At 37.4% G+C, this 25,714-nt stretch overlaps 1 protein-coding gene across 1 annotated transcript in view; it reads right to left on the bottom strand.

Moving 5' to 3' along the window:
- znf385d (zinc finger protein 385D) overlaps positions 1-13,748 on the bottom strand; it is a 93,411-nt gene extending 79,663 nt beyond the window's left edge. The window contains exon 1 of the mRNA XM_088013936.1: positions 12,945-13,748. Within this exon, the coding sequence (XP_087870062.1) occupies positions 12,945-12,966 (22 nt within the window). The 5' untranslated portion in view covers positions 12,967-13,748. The remainder of the gene's footprint in view (positions 1-12,944) is intronic.
- Between the last annotated feature and the right edge of the window lie 11,966 nt (positions 13,749-25,714).

Here is a 25,714-nt window from a genome sequence, read left to right as displayed (position 1 = left end):
ATTATATGGTACTGTATTCCGTAAATATACATTATACAGTACAGCATACCGTGTACAGTAAGGTTTATATACCCCCATTGTACAGCGCATACATTTGGTAAAATGTGTCCAAATCTGCCGGAACTCCGCTTGGGGTTGCTAGGTAACGGGCTGGGCTTCATTGGGGTTGCTAGGTAACGGCGCAGTGCCTGCTGACTTGTGACGTTATATTCCGAAGTTTTTTAAAATGACTCATTTTCCTCACAACAAAACTATTAACTTACTGTGAAAAAGTGGCTGGGTGTTTTTGTAAAGTACTTGGACTGAGTTGTAGAAGCAGTAGAAACCAAAAGGAAATAATAAAAATAATGTAATAACTGAGACATCACACCATCCTTAGTGAACAGTTTGATAGCTGGAAGTTACCAGGTTGTTTATACTTGCATATAACTGTTTGAACAGATTAAAATGGCAGCTTCCGACATCTGGAAACTATCCCCAAAGATGAACCAGACTTGTGGAAGTTCACCATCATCATCCTCATCATCAGAGCTTACCCAGTCATAGTATATTTTTATTGATCAGATGTCTCTGGTTTGGAAGCACCAAATGTAAAAACAGGAAGCAGATGCTTGTTCTGAACAAGCTGAAACCTGGAGAATGAACACTGCAAAAACAGAAAATCTTACCAGGTACTTTTGATCTACTTTTTACTGAAAATATCTTAGTACACTTGAAATAACTAATTTACAAGTAATATTTCTGCAAGATATGCGAGCTTGTAAATGTAAATATTTTCTTAATATTGATTTAAAAACAGCACTGGTTCCACTTGCAGATTATTTCACTTATAACAAAACATTTTCTCCATAAGCGAAATAATCTTCCGGAGCAACTAGAAATTTTTCATCAGTATTAAGGAATCATTCACTTAAAACAAGCTTCTATATCTTACTGACAAACTTATAAGACAAACTAACTTATAAGTTAGTTTGTCTTATTCCTTGTGTACTAAGATATTTGAACTAGAAACTAGACAAAAATACTTGGTAGGATTTTGTGTTTGTACAGTATTGTAAAACTGGCTTTATTCTATATATTAAAAAAAACTCCAGGGAAGTGTTTGAATCAAGTTCACATCATATACCTGGTAGCTGTGTTGTATCGAGATTGAATCCCATTCACATCATAAACCAATCGCTCTACAGTTCACTTTGAATCGTACCAAGACTCCAAAATGCTTCATACAATAATTTTAGTCCACACTCTGATGCGACTGCTGTGCTCACATCTTCACAAACGACCCACACCAAAGGGACAAATTAAACAGTTTGTTTTAAATAGACTAAACACCTCGGGTGTAAAAACACCCTAATTTGATACATGCTCTGTGTCATTCTCCATCTGCGAGCCCAATTTGTGACTAAGATTTAGCTTCAATCTTAATATGTTTCTTCAATGTTTCCATTTAATCTTCTTTCCTCGTGACGCCAACAATTTCTTTTCTGCATCGACGTACAACTTTCTTTCCTTTCTTAATATAAAGGTGGTCCTTTTGGTCAAATACTTAAATTTTAGCTTCATTGGACCACCTCTAAAAATATATACTTGTAAAGCACATCTTGAGACTTGTTTCATTGTGGAAAATGACACTTTTATCAGCTTCAACTAGAACATTCACAACATCTTTTTTTTGTTGTAGTGTTGATTTGACCATTTCACACGATGAAAACATTAAAGGTGACCTATTGTGCTTAAAATACGAGGTAGGTTAGGTCTCTGCATGATACAAAACATTTTCATCACATTTTTCACACAAAGTCATTCTTAGATACTAGATACTGAGATTTAATCAGTTCAGGTCTGCCTATTCTGGGGCGTCTCATCTCTTTAAACCCAACCAAAAAAAATAGTAAGTCAACAGACAACCAAACAGTAAAACCAGCTGTTGGAACTCAGCTTGGGTTGCTAGGTAACAGGCTGGTCTCTACTGGGGTTGCTAGGTAACGGGCTGGTCTCTACTGGGGTTGCTAGGTAACGGGCTGGTCTCTACTGGGGTTGCTAGGTAACGTTACATTCCAAAGGTTTTTAAAACGGCTCATTTTCCACACAACAAAAAACATTAACTTACTGTCAAAAAAATGGCTGGGTGTTTTTGTTAAAGTACTAGGACTGTTTTTAGAAGCGATAGAAACCAAAATGGAAGGATAAAAGCATAGCTCTCCTTTAATATCTGAGACATCACACCATCCTTAGTGAACAGTGTGATAGCTGGAAGTTACCAGGATGTTTATACTTGCATATAACTGTTTGAACAGATAAACATGGCAGTCTTTGAAATCTGGAAATTGTACCCAAACAAACAAAGCTTACCCGGTTATAATAATGTTAGCATGGATGAATAAAAAAAACAGTTTTAATTCTTCAATTCTTCCAGAAACTCCAGATCTTAATGCAATAGAGATAATAAAGGATAACTATTTTTTGCAAAACAGACTGAAGCTAAAAGCTTGTTTTCTTCCTTACCACACAGGATTTTGTTGGTCTGAAAAGGACCAACAAAATTATTAAGATCCAATCTCTAGAGAGAACGCATTTCAAACCAAAATGTCACACCAATACATTCCATAACTGCTGACATGTTTCATTATGGCTTCCGACCGAGCCGCGGTCCTTCTGTGTCTAAAAATCTGAGCCACTGGTAAGTATAGATGTCAGATCAGTGTAGCGTAAAAAGTACATTTCCCAGTGGAAAGTGGTGGTGTTAAATTTTACTGTGGTGCAGAAAATCACATGGTTAGCTTGAAACAAACCTCAAATTTGTCCCGTTTGACCAAAACAGGAAGGAAAGTTGCTGCCACACAGTTTCTGTTCTTGCCACAAACTTGTATGTCGTTGGATTGAAAAACAAATTGTATTTCCCAGGCCATAAGTCACACTTTATTCATAGTTTGGCTGGTTCTGCGACTTATTCGTGTTTTTTTCCTCTAAGTGACGCATTTATTGACTGTTGCATTAAATGTTAACTCATACTGACGGATATGAACCAAGCGTTAAGCATTACCATCTGCAGCCACAAAGGACAGCTAATCAAAAGAGAAAGATGGCTGGAGGAACGAGTCCACAGTTGGCTGCTGAGGGAGGCTCATTAGCAGAGAACCCAAAAATTATACTCAAGTAACGGTAGAACTACATCAACATATTTTTACTCAAGTAAAAGTAAAAAGTAGCCGCCCAAGAAATTACTCAAGTGAGAGCAAAAAAGTATTTGGTAAAAAAGTCTACTCAAGTACTGAATAACTGATCAAATTATAAATGATTTAATATTGAAAAGTTACATCATCAGACGGGCCAAAATATAAAGTTAAGTGGAAATTTTGCTATTTTAAGGACGAAAATGATAATTTATATAAGTAACCAAAAAAGAAAGAAAGATGGCTGGCATCAATATGGCATGATCAATGTGGTAATGGTATGGCCAAATAAATAATTGTTATATTAGGGTCAACAAACTCAGTAGTTCATGGCGCTCAGTAGCACTGCTGGCGGATGCTTAGTGCAACACGGAGCAGAACGCTGAGGCCGTTGTTCCTCCCTCCATCCACTGGGCAGCGCAGGTTGCTACAATCGATAGTAGCCACACAGGCACACCCGCTAGAAGGAAACAAACGCACCCAGTACAACACTTTCATTGTTACACTGAGTGTAACAATCTCTCACCTCTATTGGCTGAGAGGTTGCCAGGCAACGGTACTTTTCTGTTTCAAGTGCGAGCAGAAAACGATTTGCAAGTGGAGGTTTGCGCCAAGCATAGACAAGTTTTGAGTGCGCGGAGAAAGGTTTGAGAAAGCACAGAGAATATTTGAAAGAGAGCAAAAGTTTCAAGTACAAAAGAGTGAAAATTCCCCCATACATGCAAACTCAATGCAGATAGAGCACTTGTATAGAGTAGCCTGAGATTTTACAGTTATTCCTTGGGTGACTGTGTCAGACTTGGAGTGCCAGTTGTGTAAATGGTGTAGTCATGGTGCACATGTGCCTCATACATTCAGTTTGACAGCTCTGGTGCCTGTTTGGTGGAGGTTTTCAACATGTTTAAGAAATTAGTGTCTGTGTTTATGTCTCTATTATGTTTGTTTTCTTTGTCTTCTGGTAGGACAGGCAACACAACTCTCATAATCTAGCCAACATGATTAAACACACGAGCACATTCCTGCAAGTCTGCAGGCCTAAACATCTGTCACTACTAAAAAAAAAGGGACTAAAAAAATAAGCCAGAAAAGGAAGACGAGTGACTGGGTTTAAACTAAACTTTAACCCTGAAACCTAAGCGCTCAGCTCACGTCAAACTACTCCAACTCTCAAAAAAGGAAAAAAAAAAAAAACAACTTGATTAACGGACTGCCACTCAGTCAAGAACCGTCACGCTTTTGAGAAAGCGTGATGGTGGTTGCTTTTGGACTGCAGTCCCGTTGGTTTAAAGTGGGCTCCACAGCAGAAGCTGTCATCTACTCTACATCGAGGGTCTGTAAGTAGAGTGGGTTTGTTCTGAGAGGTCTGCAGGTCACAGTCATTAAAATACCTCTCAGAAGTGTTTCTGGAGCTGTTTGCATGTTCTGTCTGCAGCTTTGTTATGTGGCCTATTTTTCTGTCACAAGCACTTATTCCGACTTGATGAAAACAAAAGTAATTGAGGCGAGGCAAAGCAAAACAAACAGAACGCTAAAGGTCAATTGAAGAAGAGGTCTCTGGGTAGATGTCAGTACGTTACCCACCAAACGATTAATTGCACAGTGAGCGCTGTCTCTCGCTGTCAGCCTCCCATGCAGGCACCATAAATACAACCAATAAATGTGACGTTCATGGGGACGAGGAATTTAAGTGTTTGTCTAAAAACGCTGGTTTTCCTAAAACTGAAGCACCGACGTCTCTCAAAGATAAAACCACAAATCAACACAGAAAATCTCACAAAGTATTTTTGGTCTAGTTTCTAGTGCAAATATGTTTGTACACTTGAAATAAGACAAAGCAAACTTTAAAGTAACTTTACAGTAAGAAACAAGAGCTTGTTTTAAGTCAGTTACTCCTTATTTGATGAAAAAGTTCTAGTTCCACTGGCAGATTATTTCACTTATAATCTGGGAACATTTTCTTGTAATAATCTACCAGAGGAGGAAGTAGGACTATTTTATAAATATTAAGAAATTATTGACTTAAAACAAGCTCCTATATATTGCTGAAAAGTTACCTGAAAGTACATTTTGGTATTAAATGAACTAAAATATTTGCACTAGAAAATAAACCAAAAGTACTTGGTAAGATTTTGTATTTTTGCAATGCATATATTTTACACACATTTTACTTTCAGATGAAAAGCAATTGTGTCTTCTTTTTTTATATATGAAGAAAAGCTACTACTAAAATCCAAAGAAAAACTCTGAAACATATTTAAAAATCCTGGAAACAACAAAATAAGACAAATTTAAAAGATTACAAGAAAGCAACGCTCTTTGGAAGGACAACATAAAGAAATTACAGGTAGTTTGCAACCCTTTCACAGTTCTGCAGACAGAAACCCTAATCATTTAATAAAGTAAAACCTATCACAAAGCTCCACTAATTACCAGTGTAAATAAACGGGGAGAGTAATTATTTGTACCGGTGTCACATACATTTTAATAGCTTTCGGCACACAGTTTCGGTAGACCTCCCAAGATGGTATTCTCATTCTCAACATGCCTCTAAAACAAACCTGATAATCCCACAGTAAGCCATCTCCATAAAACGAACTGTAATTATGTATAAATAACAGCTAAAGAGTCATATCCCCCCCAGGAATTGCTGAATTATGAAAACTGAACCTCAGAGGACATGAAGTGTTGCATTTGCACCCATCAAGCTGAGTTTTTGAGACACCGCTCAAACGCCGCAACGCTGGACATGCAATGCTTTCACTTCTTCATCATCATGTCAGCTGATATCCGGCTGCAGGGCTTCAAATTAATAAAAGCAACTCCGATGAATCAAATTAAACACAAACCGATGGGTGCACTTTTCTTTTTTAACCTGAGGCTCTTGGAGACGCGTGCGAAGCCCCAAAATGTTCAGCTGCAGAACTCAGATGAGATCTGACAATTCGACACATTTGAATGAGATTGAAACTGATTAAAGTTTTTTTGTTCCTCCGCTGGCCTTTGGTTATTTATTCTTTTTGAGACTGTGCTAAATGATGCATCACATGCAGTGTTGTTGGATGTTTAGCAGCGACTCTATCAATGCACTGCAAAAACAAAATCTTACCAAGTATTCTTGGTCTAGTTTCCAGAACAAATATTAGTACTATTGAAATAAGACAAACCTAACTTACTTTTTAGAAAGATACAGAAGCTTGTTTTAAGTGAAAAATCCCTTAATATTGATGAAAAAAAATACTAGTTTCATCATACACTTGGAACATGGGAAAAATTTCTTGCTATAATTTTTATCTTCATCGGAAAAGTGAAAATATTGAAACACTGGAATAATCCCTTAATTTTGTTAAAATAGTTCTAGTTTCACTGGTGGATTATTATACGCTATAAGTGAAATAATCTGCCAGTGGAACTAGTACTTTTTTTTTTATCAATTTAAAAGAAATATTTACTTAAAACAAGCTCACATATCTTGCTGAAAAGTTGCTTCTAAGTTTGTTTTGTCTTATTCCAAGTAACTGAGGTATTTGCTCATAAACTAGACAAAAATACTTTGTAAGATTTTGTATTTTTTAAGTGTAATTGTCTTTTTGGTAATTTTCTGTGTATTATTTCAGGTATATTACCTCAGAAGTACACAGATTAGGAATTGTAAAGACATCTTGAAATTTGCACCAGGCTTTATGCTATAAAAATGTTATAAGTGAAATAATTTGTCAGTGGAAGAAGGATTTATTCACTCTAAACAAGCTCCCATATGTTGATGAAAAGTTACTTTTAAGACAGTTTTGTCTTATTCCTAGTGTACTAAGATAATCACACTTGAGCTAGACAGAAACACTTGGCAAGATTTGGTTCTTTTGCAGTATAATCGTCTTATTGGTAATTATTTCAGGTATATTGTCTCAGAAGGGCACAGATTAGGTTTTGCTACGACATCTTGAATGTTATAAGTGAAATAATCTGCCAGCGGAACAAGTGCTTTTTCATTAATATTAAGGATTTCTTTACTCTAAACAACATCCTAAAATGCAACTGTTGTTAGTTTTGTCTTATTTCAAGGATACTAAGATATTTGTGACAGAAACTAGACCAAAATCACTTGGCAACATTGTGTTTTTGCAGTGTGTGCCTCCAACTGGAGCCGTCCTCTGCGCTGCCCTTCCTGAAGGATCCCCATATCTGGGCTGCAGTGGGGGTTTTTTTTTTTCCTCCTGCGGCGGGGCTTCGAGAGAGCAGGAAAGTAAAAATGATGTCTGGAAGACGCTGACTGGCATTAATAATTAATCATCTGCGCTGGCTCCCTCCCCTCCAGCTCCTCTTGTTGTCCTGAACCTGCCGGCTGCCCGGATAAGATCTGTCTGGAGAGGCTGAGAGTCCACACTGGCAAAGCGACTCATAATAAAAAGAATGCTTTCGCGCAGCACGTCCATTTCCCTCAGCAAATACAAATCCAATTATTAGATAAATCTGAATTTCACTGAAGCTCATTCGCATGCCAACCACGTTCCTGATGTGATTAATGCTTTTTGTGTTTTTATGCAGCTTGCTGATTGTATTCGCTGACCCTTAACATGCTGTGAGATCAGTGCTTCCCTTCAAGCAGGGGGGATAAAATCATTTCACCCCTATTAAAACGAACAAAGGGTGGATTTAAAACATTTTGAGAGCTACACTTTCACAAATTTTCCAATTAACCTTTACAAGATAAATTCGGCTTTTTAAAAATTTTTCACTCTTTTGGCTCCATCCGTGTCTTGTTAACGTACGGTAGCTCTCTCTGCCATCATGAACGAAGCTTACTAATAAACACAGATGTCTTTAAATCGGCTCCAACAATCACATGACATGTTTCCTGCAGAAACTAAAAGAAAGTCTTGGGCTGATTTCCATTGGGGTTTCGACTCAGCCTCGACAGCCTACAGAACTCCAGAACCTGATTAACATTTGTTGACCCTACGAAGCCAAACACATCAGTTTTGAAACACATTTTTCAGATTCCAGATTAAAAATAAGCACTTTCCTCAAAAACCTACAGTGGTGGAGAAAGTTGTCAAACACTGTACTTAAGTAAAAGTACAAATAGACAAAAATATACTCCCTGACTCTGCATTAACATTTTTATTTGAGTAAAAGTAAATACTTTCTTTTAAAAATACATAACGGTGTCCTATTATGCTTCCATAAACAGATTAGGATATTTTTATGGGCCATTCAAACATGTTCATTACATTTATTTCATTAATAAAAGCCATTTTACAACACATATAGCGGTAAAAGCAATGTTCTGGAACTCAGCTTGGGTTGCTAGGTGACGGGGCTGAGCTTAGCTGGGGTTGCTTGGCAACGGGCTGGGCTTTGCAGGGTTACTAGGTGAAAGGGCGGGGCCTGCTGATTTGTGATGTTACATTCTGAATGTTTTTGAAGCCAAAAAGCAGTAGAAACCCAAATGGATGTATAAAAACATGTAAAATATGACTTGGAAAATACTTTAAAGTATCAAAATTAAAAATAATGCAGTAGTCTAGAATATCATTAAGTGTGAATATGTATGTTTTCTTTAACCCATCGATGGTGTGCCATTTTAATGAACAATGCTGCAGATAATGCATGTTTTTATTGCGTTGACTCTGTGACACAGTTTGCACTTGGACTTCAGGGATGACTTACAGAGTAAAATGAATGATCATACCTTTGAAGGTTTTTATTTGACAGAAAGCAAAACTAACATGTTATTTTAACTGCGGTAAACAAATTTAAGTAAAAGTTGTCCGCCTGAAAAAGTGGGTTTTAGAAAACTTTTCTCCTAAAGAAGGCAACCCAGCGAGCCTAAAATCTCTAAAAAGCTTATAGGACTCATTTTTTTCACAGAGCTAAAGGTTTTGTCAAAGTGAATGAAATTATGAATACTTCTTAATGCCAGTAGGTTCCACTGAAAAGCCTTCAGCTATCTTTTAAAATGCTAAAGATGATTGTATATTTTTGGCATCACTGTGATTCCATACATAGAAGTCAACATAAGAATAGTTTCATTAAATGAAAATGTGACTGTGGATAAGAGATTCCCTCACAATTTGTGTAACTTCTGCAAGTTGAAGGGTAGAGATGTGTTTCAAAATATTTATAAAACAGTTCTAATTTTGTAATCTTCTGATTCCTATTTGTTGTATCAGCGTTTTGAGGGCTCGTCTGCTAGCTGACAGTTTATTTATGGTAACTTTTTGTTGTGTGAAACGAGAAAAGTCTTTCTCTGATCTGTTTTCCATTTTCTCCAAGTTCTTGGGCTCATGTTTCAAAGAGTTCAAGGGTCAGGTATAAATCACTCCAATAGAAAGCTTTTAAACAGGAGCAACACAGAGCTGGTGAACAAACAGTGTTATTAATCTTTTAGGAGATCGCATCTATTTTCCCCCTGCAGCGCACTCAGAAGTGCATTCATAAATGCTGAAACGATGCACACATCCAGGCACTGGCCTTTACCATCCTTTTGTTGTGTTTTACACCGAGCAGTAAAGATAAAATGACACCGAAACGCGCGTAAAACGAGCTTCTCCAGCTACAAAATCCCATCCAAAGTGCTCTTTTAGTTGAAAGCCGGGGAGTTTTCCCACTTTCCCTTTTCATCTTATGGGATTAGAAGCAGCCAAACAGAACAGCAACACCTTCACTTTCCTTTCCTCCACTTCCAGCAGTTTCACACCTGAGCAACGTCGGCAGTGGATCTCAAAGAGCCCAAGTTGTCTCCGCACCTGACGGCTTATTCATTTATAAGCTTCCAGGCCCGTCTTTCCTCCCTCACCCGATCCTACTCATCCTCTGTGTCTAGCATAACAAGAGAAAATCCTTCTCCCTCTTACAAGCCACGGTCTATAAGTTTGGATCACTTTAATCCCTGCAGAAAAAAAATCTTTCATTTAACAAATCACCCCTCCCTTAGAAATCCGGATCCCTGTGTAATTATTCCTCCGATGTGAGCCAGCCGAGAGAAGAGTACTTGACTGGAAGCTGCATTAAGTCTTTCAAAGCCTCCTCCAGTGTCCTTCCTAACAACTAATGGAAGAGGCCTTTCTCTACAGGGAATCTCAACAGCCTCCTGCTGCCAGTAACTCCCATAGGGTTATTGAGCAAAACCAGTTTTCTAAAGGAGATGCATGATCGTCATCGACATACATTCACCTTTAAAATAGCTTGCTAGTATCAGGATGGAACTGCCTTTGAGATCATTTTCACACCTGATAGTTCGGCAGATGGTTCGATTTGGGACCAAAATGGCAACATTTTCAGCTGGTATGGTTCATTTTCACACTGCACTGCATCAAATGAACCAAACTCTTTGAAAAACCTGTTCACCTCCTTGCCTGTGGGGGCGCTGCACCGAGAACCACCAGAGGAAACACTGAAACGCAACTTCTTGTTTCACAAAATGTAAACAAATATGGAGTCTCTGGTAAAAGATTATGAGTTATTTCTCCCATTACTATAAGGGAGTATCAGGGCCTTCCTAAGAAAAAATAAATTTACAAGAACAAATCATAAAATTACAAGAATAAAGGTGAAATAATTTGTGATTTAAATTTTTTATTTACTTAGCATGGCCCTAATAATTTGTCGCATGTTAGCGTTGGGCTCTCATGTTTGTTTTGGTTCTGTTTACCCAGAATGCCCTGCGTTTTAGTTCATTTCCTGCTTTTGGAGTGGCCTTCAGTCCCATTTGCACCCACTCTGGCATTCAAATCGTGCCACACTTCACTTCAATCGAACAGAGTTCACCTTTTAGGTTTGCGTCAGAGTTCGAATGAACAAACTGGACTTTCTAGGAAAACAGACTAGAGTTCGATTAAAGCGGACCAAACAGGGCTGGTGTGAATTCACAACTAGACTCCATTCACTCATATCGGTGAGAAGTAAGACGGTGGATGTTTTCTTTTGTGTTAGTGCCAAGACTGTTTCCACTGAGGATATTAATGAATATTAGGGAATATTTGGTGTTTTAGCTATTAAAATAGGCGGTTGTAAGTGTTTTTAGAGGGGCATTTAGGGTATTTAAGGGCTTCAGCTTTCGCAAAAGGGTTGGTGGCAAAGGACTGACACAAAAACACAGAACAGCGCCATGTTTTTGAAAGTGAGGTGCATAATAGGTAAAGACAGAGGTGGAGCTTCAAGGTCATCGTTTAAAAAAATGTCTCAAATCGAATGGCGACACGGAAACATAAAACGTTCGGAAATTTATCCACTCTGGAACCCAATCTTAAAAATTATTGTTTCTGATCTGCCAAGATGCCGAATCTGTGCTATGCGATGCTTAAACTTTTGAGCAGAAATGCGCTACCGGACATGTTAAAAAAATGTAAAAGGTTGACATTTAATTTTAAAGTATGACAATGTAATTATGGCTTTTCGAAACAGCTAACCACCTCAATCAGAGTCTTAAAAAAGACAAACCCAATGAAATATGCGCTATGTAACGCTGTTAACATGTAAAAATAAAATTTAAAGAATTATTACCTAAAATGGACAATGATGAGTAAGCATATGGAAGTATTTATTGTATTAAATGTCTTTGTGCATTTTCCTAAATCCAAATATTTAACTAAGAAACATCTGCTGCTTGATATTTATAATTTGATTAGCTGATTGTGATTGGTTGTTATTTACAAGGAGAACTCTGATTGGATGAAAAACATTTGTCTGTGTTTGGTTGGTTTACAAAGACTTTGTGAGAAGTCTTTTTTTTTAAATGCACAAATAAACATTTTGTAAAGTTTTAAAATTATTTTTCTCAGCTGCACATTCCTTTGGATTGAAGTATTTTTTATTTTTAATACCTGCAAATTATTTGATGTTGTAGAGGACCGTGATTCAATGCATCAGTTATAATCCTAGCTTAACCCATCTTTGCCATCACTTTAAAAAAAAGTATTTAAAATAAATAAATTAAGTTTAGCCTGCTGGGGGGGAATTAAAGCCTGGCGGGCTGCCAGGCTTACAATACAGTGGGGTAAAATCTGGATTACACCAAAAAAGTTGGTGAAAACGCAAATGTTTTGTGATTTTTGAGGACTTAAACACACACATGAGGTAGGCAGGATCAGTTTTAGAAGGCAGAGTTAATCATAGATTTATGAAAAGCAGAGCTGAAATACTACAAGAAGTGTTTCCTGGAGTGAGACGGTGAGTGTGATAAACTGAATGCTCTGCAGCTGCGAGGGGAGCACTGCTGGATCAGCTGAGGAAAAATGACTAATTGTTATGGAATGGATACACAAGAGCAAGGGCAATAGATCAAAACAACAAAACATAATAAAAACAAAGGAATCCACTCCAAATGGAAACTCAGATTCCTGTGAATCCTGACACAATGCAAACATTCTGGTTCAAACTAGACGTCCAAATGCCTGATTGGTTAATCCTTAATGATAAATCCTCCTAATTCCACCACAGGAAATAATAATACCAGCAGTTATTTTTGAAAGGATTCACCCAGGGAGTTAATTCAGCATTTCTTTCTTTCTTTTTGAAGCCCTAATGGAGTAATTTGATCTTCTCTGCAACATCTGCTCAGATCCATCTTCAGCTTCCAGAACAAGTACAGCAGCTCAGCTGGATCACGTTTACATGTCAGAGTGGAGACTCCGCTCTCACAGGGAGATTAAAACAAAAAGAGGTTGCCTAGGTGAGCAACTTCATGGTGATTTCCTCTAATGGAAACCAGTGTTCCCAGTCCACGGCCAGCTAAAAGGAAGGAGTTTGTGTTGAAACACACAGCAGACTCACCAAAGAACATGCTGCTCTCCATGTCTCCTCAGGCTCTGGGGTTCGCTGTATTTCCTGCCAGTGTGTGTGTTTCCATGGGCAGCAGCGTGTGCATGCCTCATACACTCCTCAGAGGTGTGTGTGTCCGTGCATGTGCGTGTGTGTGAGAGTGTGTGTGTCAGTGACCAGCCTGCATTCTGCGCTCTGTCTGCTGCTTCTCTGTCTCTCCTCACTCTGGTACTCCCTTCGTTCCTCCCCTCCTCTTTAGCTCGTCCTCCTCCCTCTCTCTCTCTCTCTTTTTCTCTCTCTCTCTGATTCTCTTTGCTTTTCTCTTTTCGCTCTCCAGGGTGTCTCTCTACATTTTCCAGCAACAGTCTCTCTTTCTGCTTGTCTCGTCCTTGTTTTATGTCACCCAAACACTTCTTCTCTTCGGCTTTTTTTCCCTCAGGATTCTGAATTTGTTCTCAAATATTTGCAGCTTTTTTAGATAGTTAACACCAGTGTTTTATGCTGTAATACTGTGAATACATATATTCTTAACGTTTTTTTTTTTTTTAAAGTAGGGATGCACGATATTGGAATTTTGGTCAATGTCCGATATGCCGATATTCTAAAACTCATTTAACCGATAACCGATACCAATATTCTTTTCTTATACTTACTGAAACTATACGGCTTTCTCTACTGTGAAATAAAAATACTGCATTATTTTGTCAATTTAACCTGCTACCAAATGCAAATGCTAAAAATGAGGCTGAAAATGATGCAGCGCCTTCAACTGGCATTAAGTTTAATGTCAAACTTATGACATCTTCTCTCTCTAAGACGATGACAACACTCACACAGTGCAGATTTGTAAATAAAACTGAACCCAACCTTTTCACAAGCAACAAGTGAAAAGCACGTAAATACTTGAAGGTTTCTTATGACGTTGTGCTGCGCAGCAGGCATCATTGTCACTGGTTTGTCAAAAAAATCTACGCTTTTTATATCGTGAATTATTTCGACGGAATGGCCGATGTCCAATATTTAATTTTACAGCTAATATTGGCTAATACCGATACCATGCAGATTAAAAAAAGGGTTTTTTTCTTAGAAATTTTTCAGAATTCTAAGTTTTTTCTAAAAATGCAAAATCTTTTAGACAGTTCATTCTGGCCTTTCCTGTTGTTATAATATGAATATGCATACTTAAATAAATAATGTTACAGAAAGGAAAATTTGGCATCGTTAACACCTGTGTTTCATGTTGTTATAATATAAATATGCATATTCTTAAATAATGTTTTTATAAGTGTTTTATCTCAGAATTTTGACATTTTGTTTCTCAGAATTCAGTTTTTTTGTGAAAATGTGGCTTTTTAGATTTAACATTAGTGTTTCATGTTGTCATGATATGAATATTCATATTCTTTAACAAATAATGTTTAAAAAAATGTTTCTCAGAATTATTTTGTTTTTTTCTTTTTTAGATAGCAAAGTGTAAAAAAATTGTCTCATTTTTCTCAAAATTCTGATTTTTGTCTCAATAATTTGGCTTTCTTTTACATTGTTAACTCTAGCGTCTTATGTTGTTTTAATATGAGTATGTATATTCTTAAATAAATTATGTTTTAGAGAATTTTTTTCTCTCAGAATTTCTACTTTTTTCTCAAAATTCTGACTTTTTTTGGAATTCTGAGGTTTTTCCTTTTTTCTCTTTTTATTTATGTTTTATATAATATGAATATGCATATTCTTAAATACAGAATGTTAAATTTACTCCCCTCCTCTTTAGCTCGTCCTCCTCTCTCTGATTGAAATGAATCAGTTTTGCTAAATGGTGAGTGTTTGCAAAGAAATCAACAAATTTAAACCTACTTTTTCTGATTGAAAAAGCTGGTGTGTTTTAAGTTAAAAGTACGATTTTACTACATTTTGTGATGTTCTGACACTGACTTAAGTTTGGATACTCGTGGTTTTTAATAATGAAGTTGGTATTTACAGAGAATGTTGAGAACAGAACCGGACAATCGAACAACGAGTGACTAGACGGGGAAGTTCATACCCTGGAGAGATGATTAAATATTGTTTTTGGAGTTAATCCATCTACAAACGCAAACCAAAATAAAATTTTAAAAAACAGTTCAAATGCAACCATGGACTCTAAGTTAAAGCCATGTTTTCACAATAACAATAACAAAGATTCATATTATATTTACAACCAACCATTCCTCTCCTCCTCTGTGGGGTGTTTTTGGCATCTTTTGGGGGTTTGCAGCTGCAGATTTACTGTGTTGGCTCAATTTCACCATTATTCTTGCCTGTAAAGCCTCTAACGCAACAATAGGAGCAAAATGAAAAATATGCTGCTGTGCTTTGAATTACTGGTTGTGCAACAGCATTTTTATAGTGCAGTTTAAAGACTACTAATTCACTTTTTTTGTTTCACTTCTCAGGTTTAAACAAAAATCTGACTTAGATTAAAACATCAATCAATCTCCCCACATGTTTGTTTTAATGTCCGACTTAAACTTGATTTTGACTAAATGTCTAAAACACTTTACTTTTGGTCAGATTTTAGCTTGCATTCTTCTGACACATTAAACTTTTAATATGTAGCAAAACTTGAGTGGCCCACAACTTTGGACCATTTAAACCAAATTTACTTATTTTCATAAGTTTTTTTATTGAAAGAAACTGATTTGGAAACAAATTATTTTGCCTGATTTTGTCTTTTTTTTGTTACTTATATGAATTATTGTCATTTTCATCCTTATATTATCAAAGTTTCCACTTCATTATATTCAGCTCTGGAAAAAACCCACTGCACTGAACCCCAGTGAAAACTCCTGTTGTTCCACCAAATACTGATTTCTGAACTCTTCCTGAGTTAAAACATTAATATTGTTGCTTCTAAATAAATATTAACTTGTTTTCTTTGCATTATTGGAGGTCTGAAAGCTCTACATGTTTTTCGTTATTTTGACCATTTCTCATTGTCTGCAAATAAAATGAGATAAATAAATTTTAGTTGTGAGTAGTTCATAGTTCATAGAATAAAAGAACAAAGTTCATTTTACTCAAACATAAACCTGTAAAGAGTAAAATCAGAGAAATTCATCATCTTAAGTGGCCTCTTAATTTTTTCCAGAGCTGTATTTTGATCCAACTGATTATGTAATATTTTAAATGTTAAATGATTGATAATTTGATCAGTTATTCCTTTTTACTCCTACTTGAGTAATTTCTTGGACGGCTACATTTTACTTTTACTCAAGTAAAAATATGTTGAAGTAGTTCTACTGTTACTTGAGTATAATGTTGGTTACTCTGCCCTCCTCTGGTTGTATATCAGCACCATGTTGATTGATTGACTGATTGATTGATTGATTGATTGATTGATTGATTGATTGATTGATTGATTGATTGATTGATTGATTGATTGATTGACTGATTGATTGAGTCTGTGATGGAGAATTTGTGCTGCTAGCTCTGCTAGCCAACAGTCTACAGAAATCTCCCAGCTTGCCCGTCTGTGTGAAGTGTCACTTTTAAAAATAAACGACTTTCAAGACGCCTCACTTTGTGTTTGCTCAAGTCTTACTCAGCATCGGCGCTCGGCTATTTTCAGTGGAGTAAATTACCGCTTTGCGTAATGATCTTTCCTTTTTCTGGCTCCTGTTTGGTTGTCACAGTGACACAGCTGTCCGAAGGGAAGGCAGTTGAGAATTTAATTACAGATACCAGCTTGATTATTAGCTTGATGTTAGAGAAATCTGATTATAGGATTAGGGTGACAGTAACACAGTAAGTGCACTGATTTAATCAGCCTTTTTGTCTTCTGTCACCCTTTGTGGATGACACTCACACTTTTATTTTCTCTTGAACGCTCACCCTCTCAGTCCCAGAATGCCTTTTGTTGTTGGATTTCACTCCCATCTATCTTGTTTTTCTTTCACTTTGTCACTCTCTTTTCATGATTTTTGCTTTTTTTCCCCCCCACTTTTTGCCTTGCTGTAATCAAACTCAACAGGCACAAATATCAGACTGCAGCTATGAGACACGGCTGCTCGCTTTTATCTCGAGTCTTCACAAACACACAAAGGCTCGCAGCATCTTTAGTCACAAAACAAGCCGTGTGCGTAAACTACACACGCTCGTATCTGCAGAGAAAAAAGCTCCACAGACACCTACAGCAGGCTGCTCTGAGAAACAAACACGCGCAGATACAAACACAGATGACATGTTCATCGAAACAAATTTATACAACAAACATGCGGGCAAATTCATGCCGACAGAAAGATGCTTATGTAACAGAGAATTACATATAAATAACAGTGTCAACATCAGTCAGACTGCGAAGGTTTCTGGTGGGTACGCTCAAACCGCACATCACTGAAAAGTTTAAACTGAATCATAATTTATGCAAACCCAAAGAGAACCGGTGATTATCAAAGATCCGTCACTCAACGCTACGCGACACCAGCTCTCAAAGGTTAAAGAAAACACAAACATCCTGTCAAACTTCTCCCGTTTTTACAAAAATTTCCACATCCATAAATTCTGATTACCACACTGCAAAAATATAAAGCTGTAAAGTAAAAGTAAAATAAAATTATACAACTGCACATCTTTGAAAAGCCTTAGTAGAGCCTCCTGTACAACTAGCAAGAATGTAGCGAGTGTTTTCTGCATGGTAGGTCAACCACAAAATGTTTTTTCAGCTTGGGCTACAATGAGATTTAACGATGGACAAGTAGATTTAGTGACCTGATCTTTGCACTGCAAAAACATAAAATCTAACAGAGTAATTTTGGTCTATTTTCTAGGCCAAATGTTATTAATGCTTACTACACTTGAAATAAGATAAAACTAACTTAAAAGTAAATTTTCAGCAAGATACAAGAGCCTTTTATAAGGCAATGCTTCCTTAATGTAAAATGTTTTTGTTCTGCTGGCAGATTGATTATTTCACTTGATGGGAAAAATGTTTTGCTAGAAGTGAAATAATCTGCCAATGAAACATATTTTTCATCAAAATTAAGAAATTATGTACTTAAAACAAGCTCCTATATTTTGCTGGAAAGTAACTAGCAAGTTAGTTTTGCCTTATTTCAAGATTACTAAGATATTTGCACTAGAAACTACCTCAAAATTACTTGGTAAGCTAGTTACCTAGCAACCCAAGCAGAGTTCAAGTACAAACTTAACAAAACTCCAGGCAGTCAGATTTAAGCAATATTTGAAAACTGCCTATTTTCCAGGCTTTCTGGATTTTTGTTTGGGCAGTTTTTCTTAGTTTGTTCTTTTTGTTAGCTGCAGTAAAAAAAAGAAAAGACTTTTGTACGGCGCCACCTAGAGGACATAGAGATGCTTTTGTTCTTTTGTGTTACCTGGCAATAAATTAGCAAACACATCCTGATCTATTTTGCATACAGTCACAAATGTTAGTTTAAAATTAAATCAGTGAAAACATGTTTATATATTTTTAACTCTTTGGTGCAAAAACTGATTGAAAATCGATTTATTTTCCATGTTTATGTCTGTTTGGCTGAGATGGACCTGCACATGAAAACGCCCCTTTAGTAACCATACCGACTACCAACACTAAAGAGACACAATCAAACAGTCAGATGACTTTATTACCCCGTAATAATAACTCAGAAATGGTACAAGTACTTCGGATGTATTTTTTCTTTCTTACATAAAGTTTCTGTTTGTATGTTAGAAGGAATGTAAAGCCCATGTTTGGCCTGTTTTCCTTTTGTATTTTGCACATAGGTTTGTTGTGCATTTCTATCCCAAAGAAAAAGATATAAAACTTCAGATATCAAGATATTAATATACATGGGAATCTTACAAAAGCCTTATTTTATAGCAGAAATTACAGCGGCCATCATAAGAAAGACTTTCGGTTATGCCGCGTACACCAATCAGTACATTGTGGCAAGTGAACGCAAAACCTATTGTGAAAAAAAAACATCCTCCATGTCCCCTAGGGGGCTCCGTACTTTTGTTTGTGTGTTTTTTGTTGCACCTGTTGAGTTTTTGCAGCCTGACAACAGAAGAACGTCAGTGTGTGTTTATGTCTGTCATTGAGTCAAGTGTGTTTTGTGGTCCCGTATTCCCACACATGCTTAACGTCTGTCTGTCTGGATGTTTTTGTCCCCACTCTCTCTCACGCGCACACACGCACGCACGCACGCACGCACGCACGCACGCACGCACGCACGCACACACACACACACACACACACACACACACACACACACAGTCTGACTGTAACGGTGCTGCTGAAGGTCAGATGAAATTGACCGCTCCCGAGCTTTGGCCGCCGGTATCGACTACAAATAAGATACCGTCTTAATCAAAGTGATGTGGGTCTGAGCTCCACACACACATTCACACACATCGTTGTGTTCAGTCATGCATCACTGCCAGCTGCATGCACTTAGGTGAAATAAAAACATGTAAATAATGACGACTAAAAGCTGTTTTTCACTCCTCTCTGATATCATCTCCTTTAGGGTCCTCTGCTGAGACTACTTTGTATTTCAAAGATGTTTTCAATTAATCCTTCGTTGCCATTCTTCCTGTCCGCTGCCCACCGTCTCTCCTGGCGCCCTCCCACTGCGCCCAGTTTCAGAAAATAAGTTTAATGTGCATCAGAAAAGCCACCTGTCCTTGTCTCTGCTCGCTAACTTCCATCTTCCACCCTTCGTCCACGTTCCTTCATCCTGTCGAGGGGAATGTGTTTTTTAACCTTGACTCCAGGTGTTGGTGGCAGAATGGGGCATTATTTGTCACCATAAATAGCAGTTAGCCCGCGACAGCAACTCTGCAGGAAAAACCCCGGTGCACCGCATGCAAGCGCAGCCCAAGATACTTCATTAATCTTGCTGTCACTTCAGTGACGCTTTTCATTAGTTATAGGGCTATCTGATCAACAGGGACACTCTTGACTTTTTTTTCACAAAACAAATAGAGGAAATGGGGAGAAGAGAAGCTGGAAAAAATGAAGGTGAGTGCTAAAAACTATAATCTACCAAAGACATCTGATTGTCTTTCCCTTAAAATTTAAATAAAGCTGCTGATCCCCTGAAAAGAAACAGGTCCTAACCAAGTTCAGTAAACATGCATATTTTCCTCAGGAATGCGTCTAGTAAAGAAACGTTGCATGTTATTGTTTACAGCTGGAAATTTCGCACATGGGCACAACATTGGAGGGCAAAACGACGATCCTCGTACATGCAATCCATAGCAGCGCCGCCACAGTGGAACAATTTCATTTACAAAATTAAACCTGGAGATGTACGTATTATTAATTCAGTGCAGTACACCGCAGAAAAAGCAAAAACAACACAGAAAAACCCGTTGAAGAACAACTCAAAGCCACTCGTATTGTTTTTTTGTCGCTTTGCTAAGCTACACACAGACATAGACATAATAGTCAACTAATTTAGTAATCGATTACTCTAAATCAACAACATACTCAGAGCAGTACTCAAGCCAAAATAAACATTTTGCATTTAACATAAAAAAAACAACTAAATTTACCTAAAATTACGAGACAGAAGTACAATACTGCAAAAAAACTAAAAATCTTACCAAATAATTTTGATCTAGTTTCTAGTAGAAACATCTTAGTACACTTAAAATAAGACAAAACTATGTCATAAGTAACTTTTCAGCAAGATATGGGAGCTTATTTAGAGTAAATAATTTCTTACTATTAATGAAAAATTATTAGTTTCATTGGCAGATTATTTCACTTATATCATGGGAAAATGTCTTAATATAAATAAAATTATCTGCTAGTGTCGCAAGTGACTTTTTCATCAATATTAAGGGATAATTAACTTAAAATAAGCTTCTATAGCTTTCTAAAAAAGTTACTTGTTTTTGTTGTGTTTTACTTCAACTGAACTGAGATACTGGCACTAGAAACTAGACCAAAATTACTTGCAAATGTTTTGTGGTTTTGCAGTGACTAAATTGCTTTTTGGACATTTTGTTGTCTGTATTTACGCACATGGGGGATTTTCACATACTTTACCAGAATTGCCACCCTGCCAAGGCCTCTTGTTGTTGATCAACAATTACACAACTTGTACTGCGTAATCCAGCCATGGGATTACTTATTATGCATTAAAGCAAACCAGAGATCCACAACTACACTTTTAAAGGAAAACTCCTGCTCTTTTTTGTAATATATACCATTCTTTTGAGCAAAGAACACCCACTAGTCACTCCGTCCTGATTTGGACACCATCACTCCACTACTGATGCTTTGTAATATGTCATTTAATCATTCCAAGCGCCATGATGGACGTCGGAATTGAGGGACGAGAGTATTGAACAGAACGACTGAAATTGCTTTCCCAAGGTTTTTTGCCAGTTTATTCATGGTTTCTACTTATTGGAGTAGAGCTAATTTGTCTGTGAACGCAACACACCTGGTTGGGTTCATAGACGGTGGTATTTACAACAGTTGGAAATAGCTAGCTTAGAAGGCGACCCATACCTCCTCCCTCCTGACGTGTTCATCAAATTACCGTCTTTACCTGAATTCACACCACATGATTTATGTCACTTTGTCATAAACAGCGTTTCCTTTTACATCGGAGCAACATTAAAAACGTACAAAAGACGAGATGCTAACCAGTTATTTCCGTACATGCTAGGCTACATGACGGCGCGGCACTGTCTCCATGGTAACTAATGATTAGACACGTACCTTCTTCATAATGCGATATTTGATATATTTTCTGATAATATACATTTATTTATAAAGTATATGAACGTTAATCTTCTTACCTTGTAAAAAGCGAATCCGTGGTTACACCGAGGGCAGCCAGTCATTATTATTTAGGGCTGTTGTCCATCGCTGCAGGATCTTTCCTCATTAAAAGTTATAAAATGACAAGTTTGGTTTGCATGCTTGTCTGTTTGTGCAGCCGACCGCGCAGCACCTATGACCATTTTTTAAGTGAAATCAACAAAATAAAAGCGACATTAGGCTACAGATGTCTGTTTTTAGATTAGCTATATAGGGGCGCATTGGTTGTTACGTCTGTCACGGCGTAGGGGGCGGGGTTCTGGGGGTGCGTGACGTCACGTGGAAAGGGCGAATATCTTTATAGAATTCAAATTCAAAAATACTTTATTAACCCCAAAGGAAATTAAGTGTTGTTGTAACTCAATATTTAAGATTTTTCAAAGAGTTATTGTAGAAAGTGATGACTGTTGGGAAGAAAGATCTCCTGTAGCAGTTTGTACTGCACTAAATCTGAGGAAGCCTCTGACTGAAGATTATCTACCTTCCAAAGACAGTCTTGTGAAGAGGATGGTCAGGGTTGTCCATAATTTTCTTTACTTTATTAACAATCTTTCTTTGCATAATAATCTCCAGAGGTTCCACAGTCATCCCCAGAATAGAACCAGAACAGGACCACAACAGGACCAGAACAGAACTAGCCTTCTTTTATCAGGCTGCTGAGCCTCCACAGGTCCCTGGCTCTGCCCCAACAGATGACGCTCTCAACAACAGACTTATAGAAGATCTGCAGTATATTTAACCCTTGCGTTCAAACAACCGGTGTAATGGATGTAAAAGGCGTTAAAGTGAAGAGTTCGATTCAATCCACTCAGCATGTTGTAACTCCAATATCTGTTTCCAATTACAAGATTTCACTGGGGGGAAAAAGGAGGATGGTTGGTGGTGGATGTTGCAACTGTTTCAGGAACACTTTGATCCTCTCTGCTGAGAAATTAAATGGTGGGAGGGGGAAAAAAAGTTATGGAGAGAAGCGTGGATCAACAGTTTTGAACCACAGCTGAGCGTGAAGCTGCAGCATTTTCAGCCGCATTACCTGAAATCTCATTTCCATTCCAATCTAACGCCAACTCCAAATGATTCTACTGCAGTTTTAGTTTATTCCTCCACTGCCACAGGCTTTCAGACGCCTCAGCATGGCAAAAACGAAAAAAGAAAGGACTAGTCGATAGCTTTTGTCAACATCCTCCAAAATAAAACGCCTTTCAAATGTGTTTTCGAATGACTCATCATTGGAACTGGAAACAGTTATGTTCTTCACCTTAATTCCCCCTTTTTCTGTAAGTACTGCCTCTTGTTCTAGATGGTAGATCAGATTTCACAATAAAAGCCCCCAAAAATACCCCTTGTTTAGTCAGTCCTGTTCCCTGCAGGTATGAGCGGTTATCTGCCGCCCGTTTCGCCGCTCATTCAGCGATGCAAAACACGTGGAGAGGAAATGGTGGGAAACCAGACTCGATTCCAGAAGGCTTAGTGGGAGAAAAACAGGCCGCAATGCCTCCAGAGGACATGAAGGTGGGTTACACGCAAGCCACATTTGACATTGTACAGTTTTATGTAGCAACACAGTTCATAAACGCTCCACAATCATCAGCCAGCAGTGTAACTCTGCACTCTACAAGCGTTCAGTCGAGCCAACCAGAGTTCTGTCTTGTTTCCACTTTCTCCTCATGAATGACTCACGATGACTCTTGTAGCCCAAAGAAATAAAAATCAAATGCTTCTTTTCATCAAATGCTGATTTAATTTTTTTCTGTTGTCATTTCGTTGCAGCTCCCTTGTGTGGCAGCAAAAAGATGTTAACGACATACTGCATTTCACTTGTCCTGACAGGGTGGAGTACATGGCACAGATAGTTTATTAGCTCTGCTGCTTAAAAATAACTGAACCTGGACAAAGAAATATTCTAGTTAAACCCGATCCATGCCTGAAAAGGGAAACACCGAAGTGGCCGTGTTCTTTCCTTTTATGGTTTCTTGTCATGTAAAATATCGTAGGTAGTTCCCCAAATATCAAGTAAAAACGGTTCATGTTGCTGTAATTTATATTCTGTTTGATTTATCCACAGATGTGCTTTAAAAGTGACCTAAGACGCTTATAGGAACAGGTTGAGATAAATTCATGGCAGTGTTTCTCAAACCTTTTCAGGCTGATGATCATTATTTTTTTAAAAACACACCATTTTTAATTTTGTAATAGTTGTTTTTCTAATTTAGCTTGTAAAAAGAACTAGAATAACACTAGATTTTTTTGTTTTATCTTGTTTTATTTTGAAATGTTAACACTGATTCAGACACTCATCGCCAGTTATCGCAAATATGTCTGAGTTTTTCACAGGTTTGTTTGAAAAGCCACTTTTTTGTGACAAATTAAATCTTTACACTAAAGATTCTCTTTGCTTGATATCAAAGGGTAACAAAAATAAAAAACTGAACGAATCTTTAACAGCAATGTGTCATGCATGGATCGACAGCAAGCACTTGTTCGCTACATTCAAGCTGACCCAGAAGATAGCGGTGCTCGGAGAAATCCTTGGTAAAAGCGTTTGGAGGAGGCCGGGCACGCTTGGAAGAATTGATCTGTCCATCACCGTCATGAGCGAATCTCAACCACTCAGACAAATGAAGCCCTCCAAGTTGCTCTGAGTACGGGTTGAAATTGTTTTCAGAGCTAAATCTGGCTCTGCCTGACAGTATAAATGCAGATTGCTAAGAACATTTCTGTTTTGGTCACAAACTGATTTATTAGACACTTTGTTGGGTCGGCTTTGATTGATTGCGCGGCTCCTTCCACCAGAGCCTGTCCTGAAAAGGATCGTTCATTTCACTTTTTTTGTTTTGTTTTCTATGTTGCCTCGTTTGGAGTAGTTTTGACCCTCTGAGCAATTTCTGTTTGGAGAATCGGGGTGTAATGTTGCATTCAGTTTACCTCAGAAATCGGAGATTTTGTCTCGGGAAAAACATCACATCAGAGTTTTAAGGTTTTAGTCCAAAAAAAAAGTTGGAAAATGAGGTGAATTTTTGTGAACCAGATTCTATATCGCAGAATATTATTAATAATGTTTTGCAATTATTAATAAGTGTTCTGTTAGCATATGTGGTAGATTAGCACATGTGGCTAATCTAACACATGTGCAAAAATTTCCAGTTGTAAACAATAACATGCAGAAAATTATGCATAAATACTATCCAGCTAATCACAACCTGTTAAACTCAAAAAGGATATTAACGTAAAATGTTCACTATGTGGATCCCTTTTTTGGCTTTGCTTTGCTATTAACCGAAATGTCTGTTGGTTTATAATTAATAGTATTTATAAAGATTTGGTTTTATGTTGGGACAATATTGTCTTTGGTTTTCACAATTATTCAAGAACAAGAAAAGAAGAATATATATATATTTTTTATTAAATTGTTTTTATATTCACAACTTCTGTAGAAAAATTAATTGCTTTGTGACTTTTAAAATTGACCTATTTCACCACTTTCAGTTTCTCATTCTCGATAGATAACAATAAAATTAAAACATTTTAGTATGATCTAACTTCATTTTATATGTATGATGTTGTAATAACCCTTGCTACAACTTTTATATGGTTTACTGTTCTTTGTATACTTGTATGTTGTTCTTTAATAAAACATAAAAATTAAAACAGCGCTTTCCCGCTCTTTCTCTCAATTGTTGCGAGCGTTGCCATGGCGACTGGTGAGCGCTGTTCGATAGCCTACTGTGAAGCGGGAGAAGCTAATGGCGGCTAAGGGTGCGTTCACACTGCAGCCTTTTTCGAATGTGACCCATATCCGATACGTATCCGATTCAAATGCGACCTAATGTCCAGGTCGCATTCATCCGAACTGAACGTCACTGTTTCTCAACAAATCTCACTATTCTGCGTCCTGATAGGCGCAAGTGGGAAGAAAAACAACAACCATGACGGAATATATGAGGATGAAGTTGTTAATATGCTGCTCCGG

Source organism: Poecilia mexicana, unplaced genomic scaffold, assembly GCF_051168715.1.
Source record: "Poecilia mexicana isolate PSO_F unplaced genomic scaffold, ASM5116871v1 scaffold_16, whole genome shotgun sequence".
Taxonomy (NCBI): domain Eukaryota; kingdom Metazoa; phylum Chordata; class Actinopteri; order Cyprinodontiformes; family Poeciliidae; genus Poecilia; species Poecilia mexicana.
The sequence above is the reverse complement of the archived record's forward strand: the minus strand, read 5'-3'. Positions and strand labels throughout refer to the sequence as shown.